This window comes from Dermacentor variabilis, chromosome 2 (genome assembly GCF_050947875.1).
Source record: "Dermacentor variabilis isolate Ectoservices chromosome 2, ASM5094787v1, whole genome shotgun sequence".
Taxonomy (NCBI): Eukaryota; Metazoa; Arthropoda; class Arachnida; order Ixodida; family Ixodidae; genus Dermacentor; species Dermacentor variabilis.
The window spans coordinates 272,831,028-272,851,242 of NC_134569.1; the positions used below are offsets into that span (position 1 = coordinate 272,831,028).

The 20,215-nt window shown below is 48.3% G+C and overlaps 1 protein-coding gene across 1 annotated transcript in view; it reads left to right on the forward strand.

Annotated features, from left to right (window-relative positions):
• LOC142571273 (monocarboxylate transporter 13-like) overlaps window positions 1-20,215 on the forward strand; it is a 682,600-nt gene that overhangs the window by 106,032 nt on the left and 556,353 nt on the right. Inside the window, exon 2 of the mRNA XM_075679507.1 lies at window positions 9,315-9,458. Coding sequence (XP_075535622.1) covers window positions 9,315-9,458 — 144 coding nt within the window. The remainder of the gene's footprint in view (window positions 1-9,314; window positions 9,459-20,215) is intronic.

The window sequence follows — 20,215 nt, forward strand, 5'->3', positions numbered from 1 at the left end:
ATGAAATGAAATGAAATCTCTGGGAGCTGCATCGCTCAGTTTTCCGGAGACAGGCGTCGGGGCTGCATCGAGGACGCTGCGCGACAAGCCTGTAGCGATAGGAACCATGGTCGACGAACTAGCGGCGAACGGGACTGACCAAGTCGGAAGGACGACGAGGCACTGTTCCAAGGAGCACCAACGTCATTATTTGGCTGTTGTGATGTCAATGGAGGCGGGTAACGACGCTCGCTCTGTTCGGGGCGTTAATAACTAGAGAATGGGGGCTGCAGAGGACAGGAAGCATGGCGGTTGTTAAAATGGCGAGCAACGTGACCGATACGCCGGCAGGCAAAACAGATTGGCGGTTTTCTACTCGGCTGGATTTCTGTAGCGTGCAGGATACCGCGAAACAGTCGATGGACTTGGAGCATGAGGTAGCTGTGAAGCGGGAAACAGCACATGCAGAGTGCACTCCGAGACTAGCGAGTTTTTCGCGGGCTATTGCCTCCACATATGGTGCTCTAGGAAAGTCGTTCGGCTCACTGGGGCGATAAAAAAAAGGCTGCATTAGCCATGGCCTCAAGTTCTCGCCCCCCTATCATCGTCAGGTGAGCTGATGGTCGCTGCACTCCGAGCCTGTCGTCACGAAAGGATGTCGCCGCTGTGTTCGGCAGACGACGTTGCAATGTGGCGGCTCTTGGCCATGCTCAAAGTGTTGACACTCTTTTATGAAGTCCTGTTTCACAATCTTCTTATATCAGCAGGTATAAAGCATCGTCAGCGATCCCCTTCTGTAAATGCCTTGTCTGACTCTCCCATATTGCCGTCGGCCTTATGGCACAGAGTCAGCACGTGCTTGATGTAAGACGTATGATCGTGTTGATGTCTGGGCGCTGGTCACTAGTTCTCTCCTAGCAGTTGTCTTCCGCCCGGTGGGACGGCCGAACAAGTCTGTCAGCTTCCGTTTGCACGTGTCCCCGACGTTAAGCTTTTCCTCGTAGTTGTCATACTACAGCTTCGCCGTGCCTTGTAGAAACAATACCAGGTTAGCTAACATAATCGTCGAGTCCCATTTGTAGTGGTAACTTACACCCTCATACGTGGCGATCCAGTCAGATATCGAGTTTGTCGGTGCCGCAGAAGGTTCCAGGATTGCGCGGCTGAGCCAGCACAACCACCTTTGTTGTAGGCGTTGATGTGGGCCGCTCTATTTGGGGTCCTGCTTCATACGTCATAATGTCGAGTCGGAGGTGACGACGACTGCGGAGCTACGTTGTTTCTCGTGTGTAGCCAGCACCTCCACCAATTTGTTATGTTGCAGAAGTCACACATAACGATGTATTTACAATCTTTACAAGACAAACAACGATGCATAAAACATAATAATATTTGGGGTTTTACGTGCCAAAACTACTTTCTGATTATGAGGCATGCCGTAGTGGAGGACTGCGGAAATTTTGACCACCTTGGGTTCTTTAACGTGCAACTAAATTTAAGCACACGGGTGTTTTCAAATTTCGCCCCCATCGAAATGCGGCCGCCGCGGCCGGGATTCGATCCCGCGACCTCGTGCTGAGCAGCCGAACACCATAGCCACTGAGCAACCACGGCGGGTATGCATAAAACAAGATGACATGACTGTCGAGACCGATTCCACCCAAACGCGTCAAATTGACTTCTGACTGGCGCCACTCTTCGTTGCACTGTAACAATATTGACACGTGTACTTATCTTTATCGGGCAACTACGTTTCGCCGCTTAACAACTGTAATCCCACAGCGAGGGACGCGCCTGCACGTATCCGACGTTTCTGGAAAGTTATCGACGCTTCTATCCGCGTGTCTGTTGTCGCCGAACCTTGTGTTATCAGATTTCATCGCGTGACACGAATGGTGTAGAACTTTGTGGAAGACACGCGGGTCCCATCAGTTAATCTGGAACATTCGACGACTGATCTATAAAAGCCGACGCGCTTGACCCGCTGATCAGTTTTCCGACGATCGCCGACCGTGTTCGCCGCTACCGTTGTGCATAAGTGTAGCCTGTTATTGTGGGCACAGGTTCGCCCAATAAAAGCTAGTTTTGTATTCCACCCTATTGCTTCTTTCTTCACCGTCACTACCACGTGACATCTGGTGGAGGTGCTTTTCGTCCATGTACAGGACGCCCCCGACAAGCCGTGATCCCAGCCCAGACCGCAAACAGAACACCAACGTAGTCCCGGACCACCGAGCAAGCCGCCGTCTTCAACAGCTGCCCCCGGAGCACGGACTTTTACCTGAGAAGACCAAGAAGATTGTGGCCAAGGCAACCGCAATGGCAGCCCCAGCGTCCCCCATCGTGCTGCAGCAGCCGAGGGAACCACCGACGTTCCGCGGTTCCACATTTGAGGACCCGGAAACCTGGCTGGAAACGTATGAGAGGGTCGCTACGTTTAACAACTGGGCAAGCGACGACAAGCTACGCCATGTCTATTTCGCACTGGAGGACGCCGCCAAGACGTGGTTCGAGAATCGAGAAGCCACCTTGACGACGTGGGACCTCTTCCGAAGCGGCTTCCTGCAAACATTTCAAAGCGTCCTGCGAAAAGAGCGAGCCCAAGCTCTACTGGAGACAAGAGCGCAGCTGCCGAATGAGACGATCGCGATTTTCACTGAGGAAATGAGCCGTCTGTTCCGCCACGCCGACCCAAAAATGTCCGAGGAGAAGAAAGTACGTCTACTGATACGTGGTGTCAAGAAGGAACTTTTCGCCGGTATGGTAAGAAGCCCACCGAAGACCGTCGACGAGTTTCTTCGTGAGGCGACGAGCATCGAGAAGACACTGGAATTGCGGAACCGGCAATTTGACCGACGCACCAAGCCAACAAGCTACTCCGGAATTCAATCACTGGCCACGGATGATTTATGCGAGACCATCAGGGCCATCGTGCGCGAAGAACTGCGCAAGGTCTTGCCATCGTCGCAGCCTCAAGTGGCCTCGATCGCCGACATCGTGAAAGAAGAGGTGCACCGATCGCTAGGAGTTCCTAAGGTGCAACCACAATTACCGCAGCCCCAGCCAGAAGCGATGACTTACGCCGCCGTCGCACGCCGTCAAGCGCCCCCTCCGCGACAACGCCAGGGCCCTGTAACGCCGCAATTCCGTCGTCCACCGCCGCCACCGCCAGCACGCCCACCCGTCGCCCAGCGCACCTACGCGAGGAAGACGGACATTTGGCGCTCCCCCGACCACCACCCGCTCTGCTACCACAGCGGCGAAGCCGGCCACGTGTACCGCCGATGCCCATACCGCGACCTGGGATTGCGAGGCTTCTCCGTGAACGCACAGCGCTCGAGGGAAGGTGAACGCCCCCGTCACATCGCCGACTACCTCGCCGCTCCTCAGTGGAGCCCTCGACGACCGTCCCGTTCGCCGTCACCAGGCGGCTACCTGTCGCCGCAGCACCGACCATACACCGGCCCAGCCCGGGGCCGCTCTGCGAGCTATATCCGGAAAACTAAAAGCAGCAACCGATGGAGGTGCGGTTGCTGTTCGTCGAACTGACGAAGATCCTCCGCCGCCGACAAAGACGACGAAGAAACCATCTCAACGAACTAATGTCGACACGCCACCGTCCCGACGAAGTCAGGAAGCCAAGACTATACCGACGAAAGACGACTTGAAGAAGCGACGTTCCAGCTTCAATTCAACACGATGCAGCCGTGATCCGACGCCACGACCTAACTGCAACGCCAGACAAAGAACCACCGACCTTGACGTGCTTCTCGACGGCCACGCAGTCACTGCCTTAGTCGACACAGGGGCCGATTATTCCGTAATGAGTGGACACATCGCCGCCCAGTTGAAGAAGGTTAAGACTGCATGGGAGGGTCCCCAAATTCGGACCGCTGGAGGGCACCTCATTACGCCGACTGGAATCTGCACGGCAAGAATTACCATTCATCACCGGACTTACCCTGCCACTTTCGTTATCCTGCAACAGTGTTCACGAGACGTCATTCTCGGCATGGACTTCCTGAACCAACACGGCGCAATCATCGACATGAAGTCGCAGTCAATAACGCTGTCGGAAGATCAAGCGATACCATCGGAGAGCCCTTGTAGTCACAACGCCTTGAGTGTGCTCGAAGATCAAGTGAGCATCCCGCCTCGCTCCAGCATCGTTATTTCGGTCGGCACCGAAACACCCGCTGACGTAGAAGGCGTCATCGAAGGCGACCAACGTCTACTACTCGACCGTGAAATTTGCGACGCAAGAGGGATCGCTCGATTGCACGGAGGAAACACGAGAGTGTTGCTGACAAACTTCAGCCAGGAGTTCAAGCACATCAACAAGGGCACGACGATCGCATTCATCGAGGAAATACAGGAAACCAGCGATGCCTTTGTCCTCTCGGATTCTGTTGCATCTACCCCGACGACCGTAGTTCCCGAGCCAGACTTCAACATAAATCCAAGTCTCCCCATGATTAAGCAGCAACAGCTCAGAAGTCTGCTTCGACGATACAAATACTGCTTTTCGACGTCATCAAGGATTCGTCAAACACCAGTCGCAAAGCATGGCATAATCACCGAAGAGAGCGCTCGACCACTACGCCAGAGCCCTTACCGAGTTTCGACGCGAGAACGCGAAGCTATATGACAACAAGTCGACGAAATTCTGCGCGACGACATCATCCAGCCGTCGAAAAGCCCGTGGACGTCTCCAGTTGTTTTAGTGAAGAAAAAGGACGGAACCCTACGTTTCTGCGTCGATTATCGTCGACTGAACAAAATCGCGAAGAAAGACGTATACCCCCTCCCACGGATAGACGACGCATTAGATCGGCTCTGCAATGCTAAATACTTCTCATCGATGGACCTCAAGTCTGGCTACTGGCAAATAGAAGTCGACGAAAGGGATCGCGAAAAGACCGCCTTCATCACGCCAGACGGCCTCTATGAATTCAAGGTTATGCCATTTGGACTGTGCTCGGCGCCTGGAACGTTCCAGCGCGTGATGGACACGGTTTTAGCAGGATTGAAGTGGCAGACCTGTCTTGTTTACTTGGATGTCGTCGTCTTCGCCGGAAATTTCGACGATCACCTTAAGCGGCTTGCGACAGTATTAGAGGCCATTAAGTCATCAGGGCTCACCCTGAAGCCGGAAAAGTGTCGCTTTGCTTACGATGAGCTTCTATTCCTAGGCCATGTCATCAGCAAATCTGGAGTGCGCCCCGACCCGCAGAAGACAGCTGCCATCGCAAAGTTCCCGCAGCCAATCGACAAGAAGGCAGTGCGCAGATTCCTAGGCATGTGTGCCTACTATAGGCGCTTTTTCAAGGACTTTTCGCGCATCGCGGAGCCGCTAATACATCTAACGAAATCTGATGTCGAGTTCAATTGGGAAACGCCGCAGGCCGACGCATTTCAAGAACTCAAACGACGCATGCAGTCGCCGCCGGTACTTGCACACTTCGACGAGGACGCCGATACTGAAATCCACACTGACGCCAGTAGCCTAGGCCTCGGTGCCGTCCTAGTCCAGAGGAAAGAAGGACTTGAACGGGTGATATCGTATGCTAGCCGGTCGCTGTCAAAAGCGGAAAGCAATTATTCTACGACTGAAAAGGAATGCCTCGCCATCATTTGGGCTACAGCTAAATTCCGCCCTTACCTCTATGGCAGGCCATTCAAAGTCGTCAGCGACCACCACGCGTTGTGTTGGCTAGCTAACTTAAAGGACCCTTCAGGACGGCTGGCGCGATGGAGCCTCAGACTACAAGAATGTGACGTAACGGTAATATACAAGTCCGGAAGAAAACACTCCGACGCCGACTGCTTATCACGCGCCCCAATCGTTTCCCCGCCGCAAGACGACGTGGACGACGACGCCTTCCTTGGGATAATAAGCGCGGAAGACTTCACTAAACAGCAACGAGCAGACCCGGAGCTAAAAGGCCTCGCCGAGTATTTGAAAGGGAACACCGACGTTGTCCCTAGGGCATTTAAGCGCGCGTTGTCTTCGTTCACGCTACGAAACAACCTGCTCGTGAAGAAGAACTTCTCACCAGTCCACGCCAGCTACCTTCTTGTGGTGCCGTCAGCGCTCCGTCCAAAAATACTGCATGCCCTACACGACGATCCAACCGCTGGGCACTTCGGATTCTCCCGGACGCTGTCGAGGATACAGGAAAAGTATTACTGCCGCGTCTGACCGCCGACGTCGCCCGTTACGTCAAGACATGCAGAGACTGTCAACGACGCAAGACATCACCGACAAGGCCAGCAGGATTACTACAGCCGATCGAACCTCCTCGTCGACCATTCCAGCAGATTGGGATGGATTTGTTGGGGCCGTTTCCGATGTCAACATCCAGGAATAAGTGTATCATCGTGGCGACGGACTATCTCACCCGCTTTGCTGAAACCAAAGTTCTACCAAAAGGCAGCGCAGCCGAAGTGGCGAAATTTTTCGTCGAGAACATCCTGCTGCGACATGGTGCGCCAGAAGTCCTCATCACCGACAGAGGAACGGCTTTTACAGCAGAGCTCACCCAAGCCATTCTGCAGTACAGCCAGACGAGCCACAGGAGGACAACTGCCTACCATCCGCAGACGAATGGTCTCACGGAGCGCCTGAACAAGACCCTCGCCGACATGCTAGCAATGTACGTCGACGTCGAGCACAAGACGTGGGACGCGGTCCTGCCGTATGTCACCTTCGCCTACAACACGGCGGTGCAAGAAACAACACAGATCACGGCATTCAAGTTGGTTTACGGCAGGAACCCGACGACGACGCTCGACGCCATGCTGCCGCACGTCACTGACGAGGAGAATCTTGACGTCGCTACCTATCTCCAGCGCGCCGAAGAAGCCTGACAGCTCGCCCGCCTACGGATCAAGACCCAGCAGCGTACCGACAGCCGACACTACAACCTCCTACGACGCTTCGTCGAGTACCCGCCCGGATACCGTGTTTGGGTATGGACCCCGATACGCCGGCGAGGACTCAGTGAGAAGCTGCTGCGACGCTATTTCGGACCCTACAAGGTCATCCGATGTATTGGCGCACTAGACTATGAGGTCGTGCCAGACGGCATTTCGCACTAACAGCGGCGCCGCGCACGATCTGATGTGGTCCACGTGGTGCGCCTTAAACCATTTTACGGACGCTGATGAACTTCCTTTAGTTTGTTGTTTTCTTTGCTACGAGTACTTTTCTTTGTTACTTTCGTTTGTTTACAGCATCGGGTCGATGCTTTTTAAGAGGGGGGTAATGACACGTGTACTTATCTTTATCGGGCAACTACGTTTCGCCGCTTAACAACTGTAATCCCACAGCGAGGGACGCGCCTGCACGTATCCGACGTTTCTGGAAAGTTATCGACGCTTCTATCCGCGTGTCTGTTGTCGCCGAACCTTGTGTTATCAGATTTCATCGCGTGACACGAATGGTGTAGAACTTTGTGGAAGACACGCGGGTCCCATGAGTTAATCTGGAACATTCGACGACTGATCTATAAAAGCCGACGCGCTTGACCCGCTGATCAGTTTTCCGACGATCGCCGACCGTGTTCGCCGCTATCGTTGTGCATAAGTGTAGCCTGTTTTTGTGGGCACAGGTTCGCCCAATAAAAGCTAGTTTTGTATTCCACCGTATTGCTTCTTTCTTCACCGTCACTACCACGTGACAATATGTGATAGAAAGCGTTTTATCTGCAATATATGTTATGTCGCTTTATTCAACACATATTGGCCAATGTGCTTCAATACTAACGTTTATCGCTTCGGCAACTTCCTTGTTATTTTCTTCCTGCATTAACGCAGCAAGCTGGGCGAGTTGGTGACAACATTTTGCTATCGGTGGGCAGCGCAGTCTGGACAATGGACAAAAAGAAGTTCGCGATACGAGCGCTGACTAAAATGTTATTAAATATACTGAGAATGTGATCATTTGATGAAGCGACGCGTACAAGTGGTGAAAGGGTGTCAGACTATGTTTCCATTCAAAAACTCCATTTCTTTACCATTCAGAGAGATAGCAATCTGGCTGACGCATATGCCTGAGTTGACATGCATGAAGCAGGCTTCCATAATTTCATGTTTGACTTGATTACCATTTTTATACAATAGTTCGTTTTCTTCCAACACAGGTTACATGGGCAATTTCGGCAATGCGCGGCCAGATTGGAGCCTGTTGCATTCCTGATTGCACTTTGGTGCTCCATCAAACGGATGTTAAGTCTGCGTCCCGTGTACTCACATTACTTTTTTGCCGCACGAAAGTGGAATGACGTAGACCACTCGCACCGAGCAGGCCACGAGCTGTCCCGTGTCTTTGACGCGGCACATGGCCTTGGGCGCTTCCTTAGGTCTATTGACGCGATGACAAATCTTGTTTAATGAGTTTTTAGCTGAAAAGGCGACCTGAACACCATATTTCATGGCTGTCTTTTTTAACCCATGCCCCATCTGATCATAGTCACTTTATCACATGATCACGTTCTCTGTATATTTAGCCAATTGCTCAAAAATAAGCCAGTTGTTAGTCTCCGCTCGAATCGTGCACGTCCTTTTGTCCTTCGTCCGGGTTGCACTGCCCACCCATTGGAATATATCTCCTTTCGCTGGCGCTGGCCATGTTAGATTGCGCATGTGGCTCGAACCCTCTCCGTGTTCCTAAACAAACAGGCCATTTATCGCCAACTTACGCGAATGCTCAGAGATCTTTGTGCCATGTTCTAGAGCAAACTTGATCGCCAGCGCTCTCTGGAAAACTATGTGGCCCTGGCATCATTAACGGATTGTGGTGTGGACATGCAACAATCACGCTTGCTACCATCGGCACCTAGAGCCGCAAGTTTGCGCACTGAAGTTTATTTTCACCGTCTCACCTTCTTGCCTGGCAGCATGCCAGCTTGCGCCGTCACAATTAGGTGATAATATTAAGGCGCTTAGCAGCACATCTGCATGTCTGCCATTCGTGAAATTTTCATCACCTGTAGGGAAAAAATTGCTTGAGGGGATATATACAAATAAGGACGGCAAGGACGTTGTTTGGCTCCTCGGCGTGACTGACCCCTCCCAGCTAGCTATCCGCACTCCAGGGAACGCGCTCTATGCCGCACGACACCCTCTGGCCACTGCATGTGGCACGGCACACGTAAAAGAGGCCACTATATAGCTTCTCGTCGCTGGGTCGTTGCCCATGACTTGTAGTGTTTAAAGTCCCTCTCCCAAGTGTTTCTTCTTCTTGCCGACGCTGGCTATTTCACGAATGTCAAGCTTCCAACTAGCGCCTTTCTTTGTTTCGGCGATTTACAAAGAACGCCCACCTGACGCAGGTCCCGTGGCGAGCGGGCTGACGATCCGGTATGGCTGCCGGCACATCGCCATCCTCGGCTCGGTCATGTCCTCGTTCGGCCTGTTCATCAGTGTCTACGCGACAGGCATCAAGTTCCTCTACTTCTCCCTCGGACTCATCACTGGTATTATAAGTGTTTGCCATTCTGTAACGCGACATGCGTAAGGCACTGGCTATTTTCACTAAGTTCAACGCTTGTCTTTACGGCAATACTTCAGTCGCCGAGCAAGCACGTGAGAAACGGGACATTTCATTGATTTGCTTTCATTCGGCCGTACCTTTTTGAATTCCATTACAGTTAAGATGTTTCAATGTTGGCACCACATCGCATGCGATGTTAAATTATTGGCACACCGCAAATGTTGTAGCTGCGTCCGCAATAAGAGAGTTGCCTAGATTGTGGTGAACACATGTTGCAATCATCAGCATTTATGCAATCCGCAATTAATTATTATTAGAAAACAAATTACAAATTTAATATGATATATCAAAACATCGCTAACTACAGGAACGCCAAGCAACACAGGCTAGAAATTATTCCAATATTATCATCGTCACATCAGCGCGTCAACAAGGAATGAACGGCCGGCCGGCAACGGTGATGAAGCGGATGGCAGGCAGGCTAATTAATTAGAGACTGTTCGATCAACGAAAAAGATAAGTAACAAGGATAACAGATAACGTTCGTAAAGAGCGAATAGCCAAAACGAGACAAAAAATAAGAATGTTAGGAAATCGAGGGCCTGGCGAATTCCCGCCTGGTCGGTGAAGGTTGTTGTAAATCTCATATCAGCGTCACTTTATGCTTTATGTATTCTATGCTTAACTAAATGTGTCAGTCGCACCTAAAAGTGGGCAGCTATCAAATATCTAGAGATTGAGATATACATTCTTGCCACATAATACCGATGACGTGCTATTGCACGCAGAATATTTTATTATTGAGGCATGGCAACAAAACATCAGGTACTCGGACACTCCCCCCCCCCCAAGGTACTCAGTACTTAGCAGGCTTCATCAAAAATAAGTGTGCGCCCGCAAGTGCTGCAAAAGTGGTGCTTGTGGATCTTTCTCACAAGTTTGAATACTCATGCAACATTTCATTGAGTCACCTACTGGCTTTTCCTCCATATGCTTTTTGCCCACTCAAAAATTTCATAAACAATATTCCTTGCTCAATTCAAAAGCGTGTTCGTATGGCTTTAGTCGCAAATTATTTATTTAGTACCCACAGCCTGAAGCGGGCGTTACAGTCAATGCAAATCGATGTGTATGCATTATTCCGTTTAGCCGTTTGCAGAACGCTTCCTAGACGTCGGCACGCCTGGCCGATGCGCTCAAGCGGCGGGATGTGGCGTGCAGTTTGGGCGTACAGCAGTGTGCGAGCGTATTTTCTTAAACTGCGGTGTAAATGTGGCGAAGAAGGTTGGTGATATTCTGTTCTACTAATTCAAAAAAATGCCGCAGATCAGGTGGCATACTTGCGGTAAAAAACAACTTTGAGCTTAAGATCTGCAAAGGTCACCGTCATCGCCAATCCGATGAACAAACCTTGGACCTCGTCGTGCGCTTATTCATTACCACTGAAGCTAGAGTGAGCCGGTGCCCATATAATCTGTAGATCCCTAACTGTTTGGTCTTTATAGCCGGTCGAGAGAATTCGTAGTGCTTCAGTCGACATGTGCCCGCTCGTGAAATTTCCAACAGCAAATTTGGAGTGGCTGACTATGATTTTATCTTTGGAAGCAGTCGTCATTGTCATGACAATAGCCACTTAGGACGACCGTACCGCAGGAAGGCGAATAACCGTGCCAAATGCGATGCAATTAGCCTTGCGATCAACTACTGCTACGGTTATGGAGTCGCGACCATTATAATCAGTCGCGTCGAAGTACGCCACGTCGTCTGAGTTCTCAACACGCTTATGTATCGCCTTGGTCCTGGCCAGGCTGCGCCTCACGTCATGCACTGGGTGCACGTTTCTCGGCACGGGAGAGCTGTGAATGTGGTCGCGTACTTCGTAGGGGAGGTCCTAGCTTCGATCCAGTATCGGATTCCTATGTAATGCCTAGGGCTTTTAGGGTGTCCGGTCCAGTGCGTCTCTAGCTATGCCATTCTTTGAGCTTGGATGAGCTTATCGAAGGTGTCGTGTACACCGAGTGCCTTGAACCTGTCAGTGGAGACAGCAACCGGCGTGCCCACTGCTTGTTTGAAGGCATTTCTCATGAGGGCGTTGATTTTGTTCCCCTGGTACGTTTGGAAGTCTAAAGAAGGAGCGAAATAGGCTATTCGGCTTAAACCGAAAGCCTGGACGAGTCTGGCAAGTGCGCCTTCTTTAATCCCGAAATGCCAATTGGCGATCCGTGCAATGAGGTGGGACGTATGAGTGATCCTATTTTACAGCGTCATTATTGTCTGTATGTTGCCTCCGTTTGTCGGTATGCAAGTCCAGGACCTTAATGATACTGGTTGTCGGAATAAGGACTGTTCCGGTGGCGTAAGGATGGATGTTAGGCGCCTTTGTTTACTTGGCATCCTCGGCAGATTGGGCGGTAAAGCAGCAGTTCCGATTTTTGCTGTGAACAGCTTAATCCTCGCGGCGCGATGTACTTCGTTTATGGCTCGTTGCAGGGTTCCCTGTACGTGACCATCGTTGCCTCCGGCGACGCATAGGTCGCCTGCACAGAAGCTATGATTTCTACCATTGCTAGGAGACCTATTATGGCCACGTTGAAAAGGAAACGCAAGAGGACCGAGCCTTGCAGCGTGCCTCTGCCTTCCAGTTTCAGGGTGTCTGTTTCAAGGCGCCCTATGGTCAGCGGCTATATTAAGGGCAGGAAGTCCTTAATATGGTTGTAGGCCTTTTTACTTACACAACATTTTTTAGATTCTCGAGTATGGTCAAATGTTTGATATTATCAAAGGCCATGGTGAGGTTTATGGGCAGTACCGCCCTGGTGTCGAGTGGGGAGCACCGTTCGCCATATATAATTTGGTATTTTGTCATTAACATTACGTCCTGGGTGGACAGCTTGGGTCTAAATCCGAGCACGGAATAACGAAAGAGGCCCGTTGCATTTATGCATTTCCTAAGTTGTAAATTGCAAATAAAGCGCAGATAATATACACACACACATACAGAAGACACGAGAGACATGAAAGAACGCTACTACCAACTGCTCATTCCCATCGACACAACGTCCGATATTTGAAAGTGAGCCACGCACGAGTGTCGCGCCCCTTTTCCCATGCAAAGGTGAATTAAAAACACAACTATGAAGATGGACAATACTGCTGCCTGCTTTAAAAAGAAGAATTCGACAAGTCCTGTTCGACACTGCACAAAAAAAAAACAAGCTTCGCTTACACATTCAGTGGAATTTTTGTACGTATGCAATGCTTCTAGATCCACTCGAGCCGTTTGGTTTGCAGACTTACCTAAGATAGTAGTCTCAGAAAAAAGTGCCTCGAAAACATATGCCATGGTATGGACAACCAAATGTGCATATTTGTCCCCTTTTTTTCTTAACATTTAGCGCATGCTCCCCGAGTCGGTCGTTGATACACCGTTCGGTTTGGGCGACGTACACACTTCAAGAGAACTGAACACAGCACTGCTGTCGCACACCCTACGTGGAGGTGTTCGAGTCCGGTTTTGGAACCTCGATTGCTCTCAACGCAAATCAGAGGGCACAGCCCAGAAAGCTTATTAGGAGCCATAAAGAGAACAGGAATACGATGCCTGTTCGCGACCGCTGTGTGAGACCCTATGCAGATAAGGCATCTTTCGCGCTCTATTTGGAATTTATAATGTTAGACCAACTAGCCCAATAGACGGTTGCTGAGTCGGCTCAGGACGACGTGCTCTAATATTCTCCCTACGCAGGAAGTGCGCAAAATCGATCTAAGGTTATCGATGCGTAATTTTTTCCCCGCTTTGGGATTATGACAACTTGAGCAGCTTTCTACTGCTTCAGGATGCTGCCTTTTTCTCAGCATGCGTTCCTGTAACGTGTCAGGGCCTCGGCGGAAGAGTCACCGAGGTTAAAGAGGGCCCTGTTTCTCACGCTGTTCGGAGCCCATTTTGGGCTCCCGTGTACGGTTTTAGGTCTTCTGTGGGGTTCGATCCCATATACTTGTTGCGAATCTCCTGGAGAAGGTCTCTATCCGAACCATCTTATTCGTGCGGTATAGTGCACAGGTTATGTCGGCGTCGCTTTACTTTTTCGAGGGTCAATCAGGTATCGCAGGATGCGCGATATTCTGGACAAGCCTATTTGAAGCTCTACATCTGCATCATTTTACATTTCCTATTCTGCATTCACACTATTGCATTTCTGCCGCGCTACAGTCATGATATCAATGCTCGTTACGTGGGGGAGTGGCTTATGCCCAGTTTTCCTACCGGCTACAAGCACCAGTGTTTGAAACATAACCTTCCATTTATCCTAAATAAACATAATGACTTAGACAAATCCACAGTAAATATATCGCGAGAAATATTTCTGAACTACTAATTCATTTATTCGCTCAATTACTCTATTAAAATAGGGTCTTCTATGTAATGCACTCTTTTCTACAGAAGAGGTTACTGTGGTTTCTGATGCCTAATGTATTATTTATTGTGTTAGTCTTGTTAATTGGCATCCATATACCTGATGTTAGTTTATACTATTGCGGTTAGTTAGTGTATTAGTGGTGTTACCACTTTTCTTTTAATAAAATTAGTGTTACGTGCTATGGTAGAATTGTGCTTTGTTAGTTTCTTCAATTTATCTTTGTTAGGGATTGCAACACAAATGTATTTTTTACTTTTCGAGTAAGAGTGCACGTTTCTAATTATTGTATAATAATGTTCTACTAGCTGTGTAAAGAAGCTTCATTTGTGATGCTTCTAAACATCTGGGCTTAGTAGCTGTGCCTCGACGGAGTTTACTTACCCGTCGATCAAATCAATGCAGGTGTTCCTCGTAGCTGCCTTTCGCCTGCTGCTCTCTGGCCTTGCAGTTCCTCCGCTGGACCCCTCTTTGAACTGCACACCTCGCAGTGGCGAAGCAAGCCCTGGCAACTCCCCCGCCGCCACCGCTCTTACACTGTTGCGCGCACCGTGGCTGGATCACATCTCTATCACTTCCCCTTGAACCGGCTCATCGAAGTTGGCATCACCACTCCAAGAAGCTACATATCACCGACGACCGTCGACTGCACCTTGTGTGCTTGGTAGCTATGGCACAACGCAGTTCACTTACCCGTTGATCCAATCAATGCAGGTGTTCCTCATAGCTGTCGTTCCCCTGCTGCTCCCTGACCTGGGAGTCCCTCCTTTGGACCCCTCTTCGAGCCGCAGCTTCCTGACTGTCAATGACAAATCAGGTCCTGGAAACTCTCCGGCCGCCACCGCTCCGACACTGCTGTGCGCACAGTGATTAGACAACCCTTCCCCACTTCGCTTTGGACAGCCCTATCGAAGTTTGCATCACCACTGCAAGCATCTATATATCCCCGACGACCGTCGACTGCACCTTGTGGGCTTAGTAGCTGTGCCACAACGCAGTTCACTTGCCAGTTGATCCAGACAATTCAGGTTTGTAAGCACGCTAGCCTCAATGCAAAAATGTAAACTAATTACATTCTAGTGCGGCTGCCAAGCCCGCAGTGCCTTGTCGCTATCATTACTGAGTGTTTTCATGCTGATTGCTTTGTACTACTGCTGTTATCGGGCGACATCGAGACTAACCCTGGTCCGGAAATGGAAAAAAATCCTCGCAGAATTAAAAAAATTGGCACTGGCCCAAGCAAACGCATATCTGAAGTTAAAGCACGAAAAAACCAGCTCCTAACAACTCACAAATATTATCGGATCCCAGCAAGCGGAAGACTGAAATTCAGCGACACTACTAGAGCCTTTTGCCACTGAGAGCAGACGTCGTGGCGATTCAAGCCGACACTAATGCAACCGCCTGCTTAGTCTCTCAACATGAAAACAGGTTGCATGACGCGGAAAACCGCTCACGCCGCGACAACCAAATAGTATATTGCCTTTCAGATCCTAACGCGAAACATACAAATAATAAAACAGGAAAACGTGTTATAAACCACTGTGTCGAGCACCTAAAGATAAAAATCAACCCCAAAGAAATAGATCACGCGCATCGTCTGGGATGCCATTGAAATGATCACTGCAGCCCCCAATAATTGTTAATTTCAGGTTCTACAAAATCAAGGAATACGCCCTTGCAAATGCCCGAAAATTGAAAAAAAAGAACAATTTCAGTATTGCTGACGATCTTTCCCGCTCGGCTCGTACTGGCCGCCGTCGCCTAGTTGCTGTCGCCAAGAAGAAATCAGGAAATTTTCAAATACGTTTCAAAGCTTTACCCATGGACTCGAAGCGCTATATTTTTCACCATGCATCGCAACCGTCAAAGAAATCGCATAGCGATCACCTTGCCCGAACAGTAAACTGGACCACCCCCGAATCCAATCACGAAAAGATCCTTTTTTTTTCTGTAATCTTCACGAATATTCGCAGTCTCGTACGGAAGCGTCAACTTGTGTCTAACCTTGTGGCATCTTCCAACAGCAATATAGTGTTGCTATCAAAAACATGGCTTACCGATGAAGTAACAGACGCCAAAGTGTGCTTTCGGATTTACCACATTTTCTACTCTTCCGCACGGACCGCAAACGCGGCCGAGGAGGCGCTGATCGCTGTTGGCCCAGTATCTTGTTCTGTTGTCAGCATTCAATCTGACATTGAAATTTCGTGGCTCATTTGCCACGCTTCACCTCAAACAGTACTACTCGGGGTTAGTGTTACAGGCCGCCGAACACTAATCTAAATTTTTCACGTGATCTAAACAATATAATGAACACACTCGCGCCATTCACCATAAGGCTCATAGTTTATTTTTGGTGACTTCAACTTCCCTAAAAGTGATTGGCATAACATGACACACTTGTCAGCAAACGCTGTTGAAGCAAGAGAGTTTATTGGCATTTGTTTGAATTTCATCACAACTAAACTAGTATGAGAGCCCACGCGCATTACTGGTGATTGTTCTAACACCCTAGATTTAATACTAACCAATCATCCTTATTGTTTGTCCTTAATTTCATACTTACTCGAAATTAGTGATCACAAAGTAATACATCCAAATTTTTCCTTCTCCCTTCAACAACCTGATGAAATCAAGAAAACAATTGCGTTATATGATGAAGGTAATTATGACGCCATAAAAAACGAGCTCAGAAACTTCTTTCCGGTTTGCGAAAGTAACTTTTCTACTCGATCCATGCATGAGAACTGGGTGATCTTTAAACATAAAATTAATGAGCTAACTAGCAAATTTATTCCTAAAGTATCATTCCATGCTACGCCACAGAAACCCTGGTTCACAATCTGAACAGATTAGCGAATAGAAAAAAGAAACGTACGTTGCACGCAGCGAAAGCGAAGGAACCACCCGGAGCTTGAGTGAAATACGACAAGGGAGAAAAAGAATATACAAGCGCAATTTGTACCGCAACATACGCGTTTTTGAACCGGGATCTACCAAGTATGCTAGCAGATAACAAGCGAAAATTCTGGCAAGTTGTAAATCCTCACTCCACTTGCACCATCAGCCTTACTAACGAATGAGGACCCGTATTCACAGATAAGGAATGCGCCAATGCCTTTAACACCGCATTTTCGTCCGTATTCACGAAAGCATCCAGCGTATATTCCCTGACCCCCATCATAATATTGACATCCAGTATGTGTTCCGTCACTTCTTGCACAGATGGTATTTCATCTATAATTCAAAATATGAAACTGTCTTTGTCAGGTGGCATTGATGAAATTAATTCCAAAGTGTTAAAAACGTTCGTGATACCATCGCCCCATTCTTGTAGGATTTTTGCACAGTCACTGTCCACCGGGAACCTTCCAGATGATTAGAAAATGGGCAAGGTCGTTCCCATCTACAAATCAGGTGATAAAAACTCTCCACTGAACTACCGGCCCATTTCCCTAACAAGCGTCCCGTGCAAAATCATGGAACATGTCATCTACTCTCAGATTGAAAACTTTCTAGATTCTAACTTCATTCGAGACCAGTCCCTCTCTAAGCTGAGGGACTGGTCAATAATGAACCAATTAGAAATAAATACAAACAAAACCAAAGCTGTGCTCTTTAGGCCTAAAAATAAGCCAGTGAATTCAAATATTAACATTATGTACGGAGAAAAAACGATAGAAATGGTTACTAGTATGAGAACTCTCGGCGTAACGTTTTCGAGTAATATGCTCTGGGACGAACACATTGACGCAGTCACAATCCAGTTATCTAGGGTCATTGGCATGACGTGGAAATGTAAATCACTATTGCCGTTTAAAGTTAAACTTCTCATTTATAACTCACTTTTTTATTCGTACCTCTATTATTGCTTATTGGTATGGGGTACAACTACCTTTGTTAATTTGCATAAACTACTTGTCTTGCAAAAGAAGTTTGTTCGGCTACTCTTCAATGTCCCCTACAACTCCCATACTATAAACTTATTTCAGGAAGCCAACATAATTTCTGTGTTAAAGTTATACCAGTACAAGTTAACAACTGCATTTAGGCGGGAAGCAAAACTGAACTGCTCCTTTCTACGAGAACTTTCTAACCTTGAACTTAATGACAAATTTTATGTTACCCGTCATAAAGAGATATGGCGGGTGGTCACACCCAGAACAAATTACTTAAGGGAAAAGCTGTCACACACAATGCCAAAGCTTCTAAATAAATATAATAATCTAGGCGTTGATATCACCCAAATAACGGCCCAACAACTGAGAGACTTGTATATGCATGATTTTTAAATTACTGGTTCAGTGTACATCCTCTCGGCTAGTATGTATATAAAGTGTGTATATATGCTTCTGTATATGTGTGTGTGTGTAGGTGTGCATACGAGTGTGTATGCATATACGGGTATATGAATGCATGTGTATGTGTATATATATGTGTGTATATAATGTTCAGCGGCGTATTCTTGTCTCATTTGTATTCGCCACGAGAACCACACAAGCTACTCTAAGTATTTTTGGTTTTGTCACCAGTGGCTCTGTATGGATATGGGTGTGCATGTGTAAATGCGAGTATGTGGGTTCATGAGAGTATATATGAGTATGTGTATATGTATGTATACATATGTATATGTGTATGTGTATATATGTATGTATGATGCATATGTGCTTGCATGTATGCTGTTGCCGAATATTCTGTAGAGGGGGCTGCGGGCCTCGTCAAGCTGCTTACTGTAGCAGCTTTTACTTGCAGCCTCCTCCATCAAGTAGATGGAAATAAAGCTATTCTATTCTATTCACCCCAGCCAGCATGGCTTTCGGGAGGGATTCCGTTGCGAAACACAACTAGTAATCTTTCTTCACGACCTGCACGCTAACCTTGACAACAACTTGCAAACTGCCTCCGTCTTTCTAGATTAGTCGAAGGCATTCGACACAGTCTCCACCAAAGATTTATGCTAAAATTATCCCGATTAAGCTCGGGCCCTAAATTACTAAAATGAATTGAAGCATTCCTATCTAGCAGTTCTCAATGAGTGGATGTCAATAACAAATATTGCGACTGTCTCAAAGTAACATCAAGTGTACTTCAAGGTTCAATCCTCGGCCCTTTTCTATTCATAATATATTTTAACGACTTACCCCTTAATGTATCATGCAAAATCCGAATGGTTGCCAATGGCTGAGTAATCTACCGAACATTAAATAACAGCCACGACCAAGTAACCCTACAGGAAGACCTTAAGCACATAGAATAATGGTGTGAGTAGTGGCTTCTATCTCTTAATCCGAATAAATGCAAGCTTCTTTCTATCTCCCGCCGTAAAAACCCCTTACATTTTGATATAATATCGCTAACGTCCCTGTAGAGTCAGTATCATCGTTCCGATATCTAAGTGTCACATTCTCTAGTGATTTAACTTGGAATGCGCATATAACTAACATCATTTCATCCGCTAACAAAATACTGGGCTTCCTAAAACGTCACGTATGCCATGCACCCAGTACGTAATGTTGCTCGCGTACCAGGTATTCATCAGACCAAAACTCGAACTTGCCTCCGCCGTATGGAACCCGCCCCAAGCATATGTCATAAACGATCTTGAGTCAGTGCAAAATCGCGCCGCATGATTCATTGACTCCTTATACTTATACAATATTGACAAGTGTACTTCTCTTCATCGGGCGAAAGTTTCACCGTCTAACAAATGTTGTCGCACAGCGCAGGACGCGCTTGCATGTGAGCGAAGTTTCTGGAACGTTATCGATGGTTCAATCCAGTGTCTGTGACTGAACATTGTGTAATCTGATTGCATGTGTGCGCAGCGCGAATAATGTAGATTTTTGTGGAAGGCGCGCGGGTCCCAGCGATTAGTCTGGAACTTTCGACGATTGATGTATAAAAGCCGACGCGCTTGACCCGTTGATCAGATTTTCGGTGATCGTTGACTGTGTTCGCCGCTGTCGCCGTTTTTGAGTGTAGCCTGTTTTTGAGGGCATAGGTTCGCACAATAAAACGCTAGGTTCGTCTTTCTCAGTTTCGTTTTTTTTTCAGTCACTACCACGTGACATCTGGTGGATGTGCTTGTGCGTTCATGTACCGAACGCCCCCGCAAAGCAGCGATCCAAGCCCGAAGCCCGAGGACGAAACCGACATCGCCCAAGACCAGCTTGCTAGCCGCAGACTGCAAGGACTGCACCCACAGCACGGACTTCTACCTGAGACGACAAAGAAGGTTGTGGCCAAGACAACCCCAATGGCTTCCCCAGCGTCCCCCGTTATCCTGCAACAACTTCGGGACCCACCGACCTTCCACGGAGCA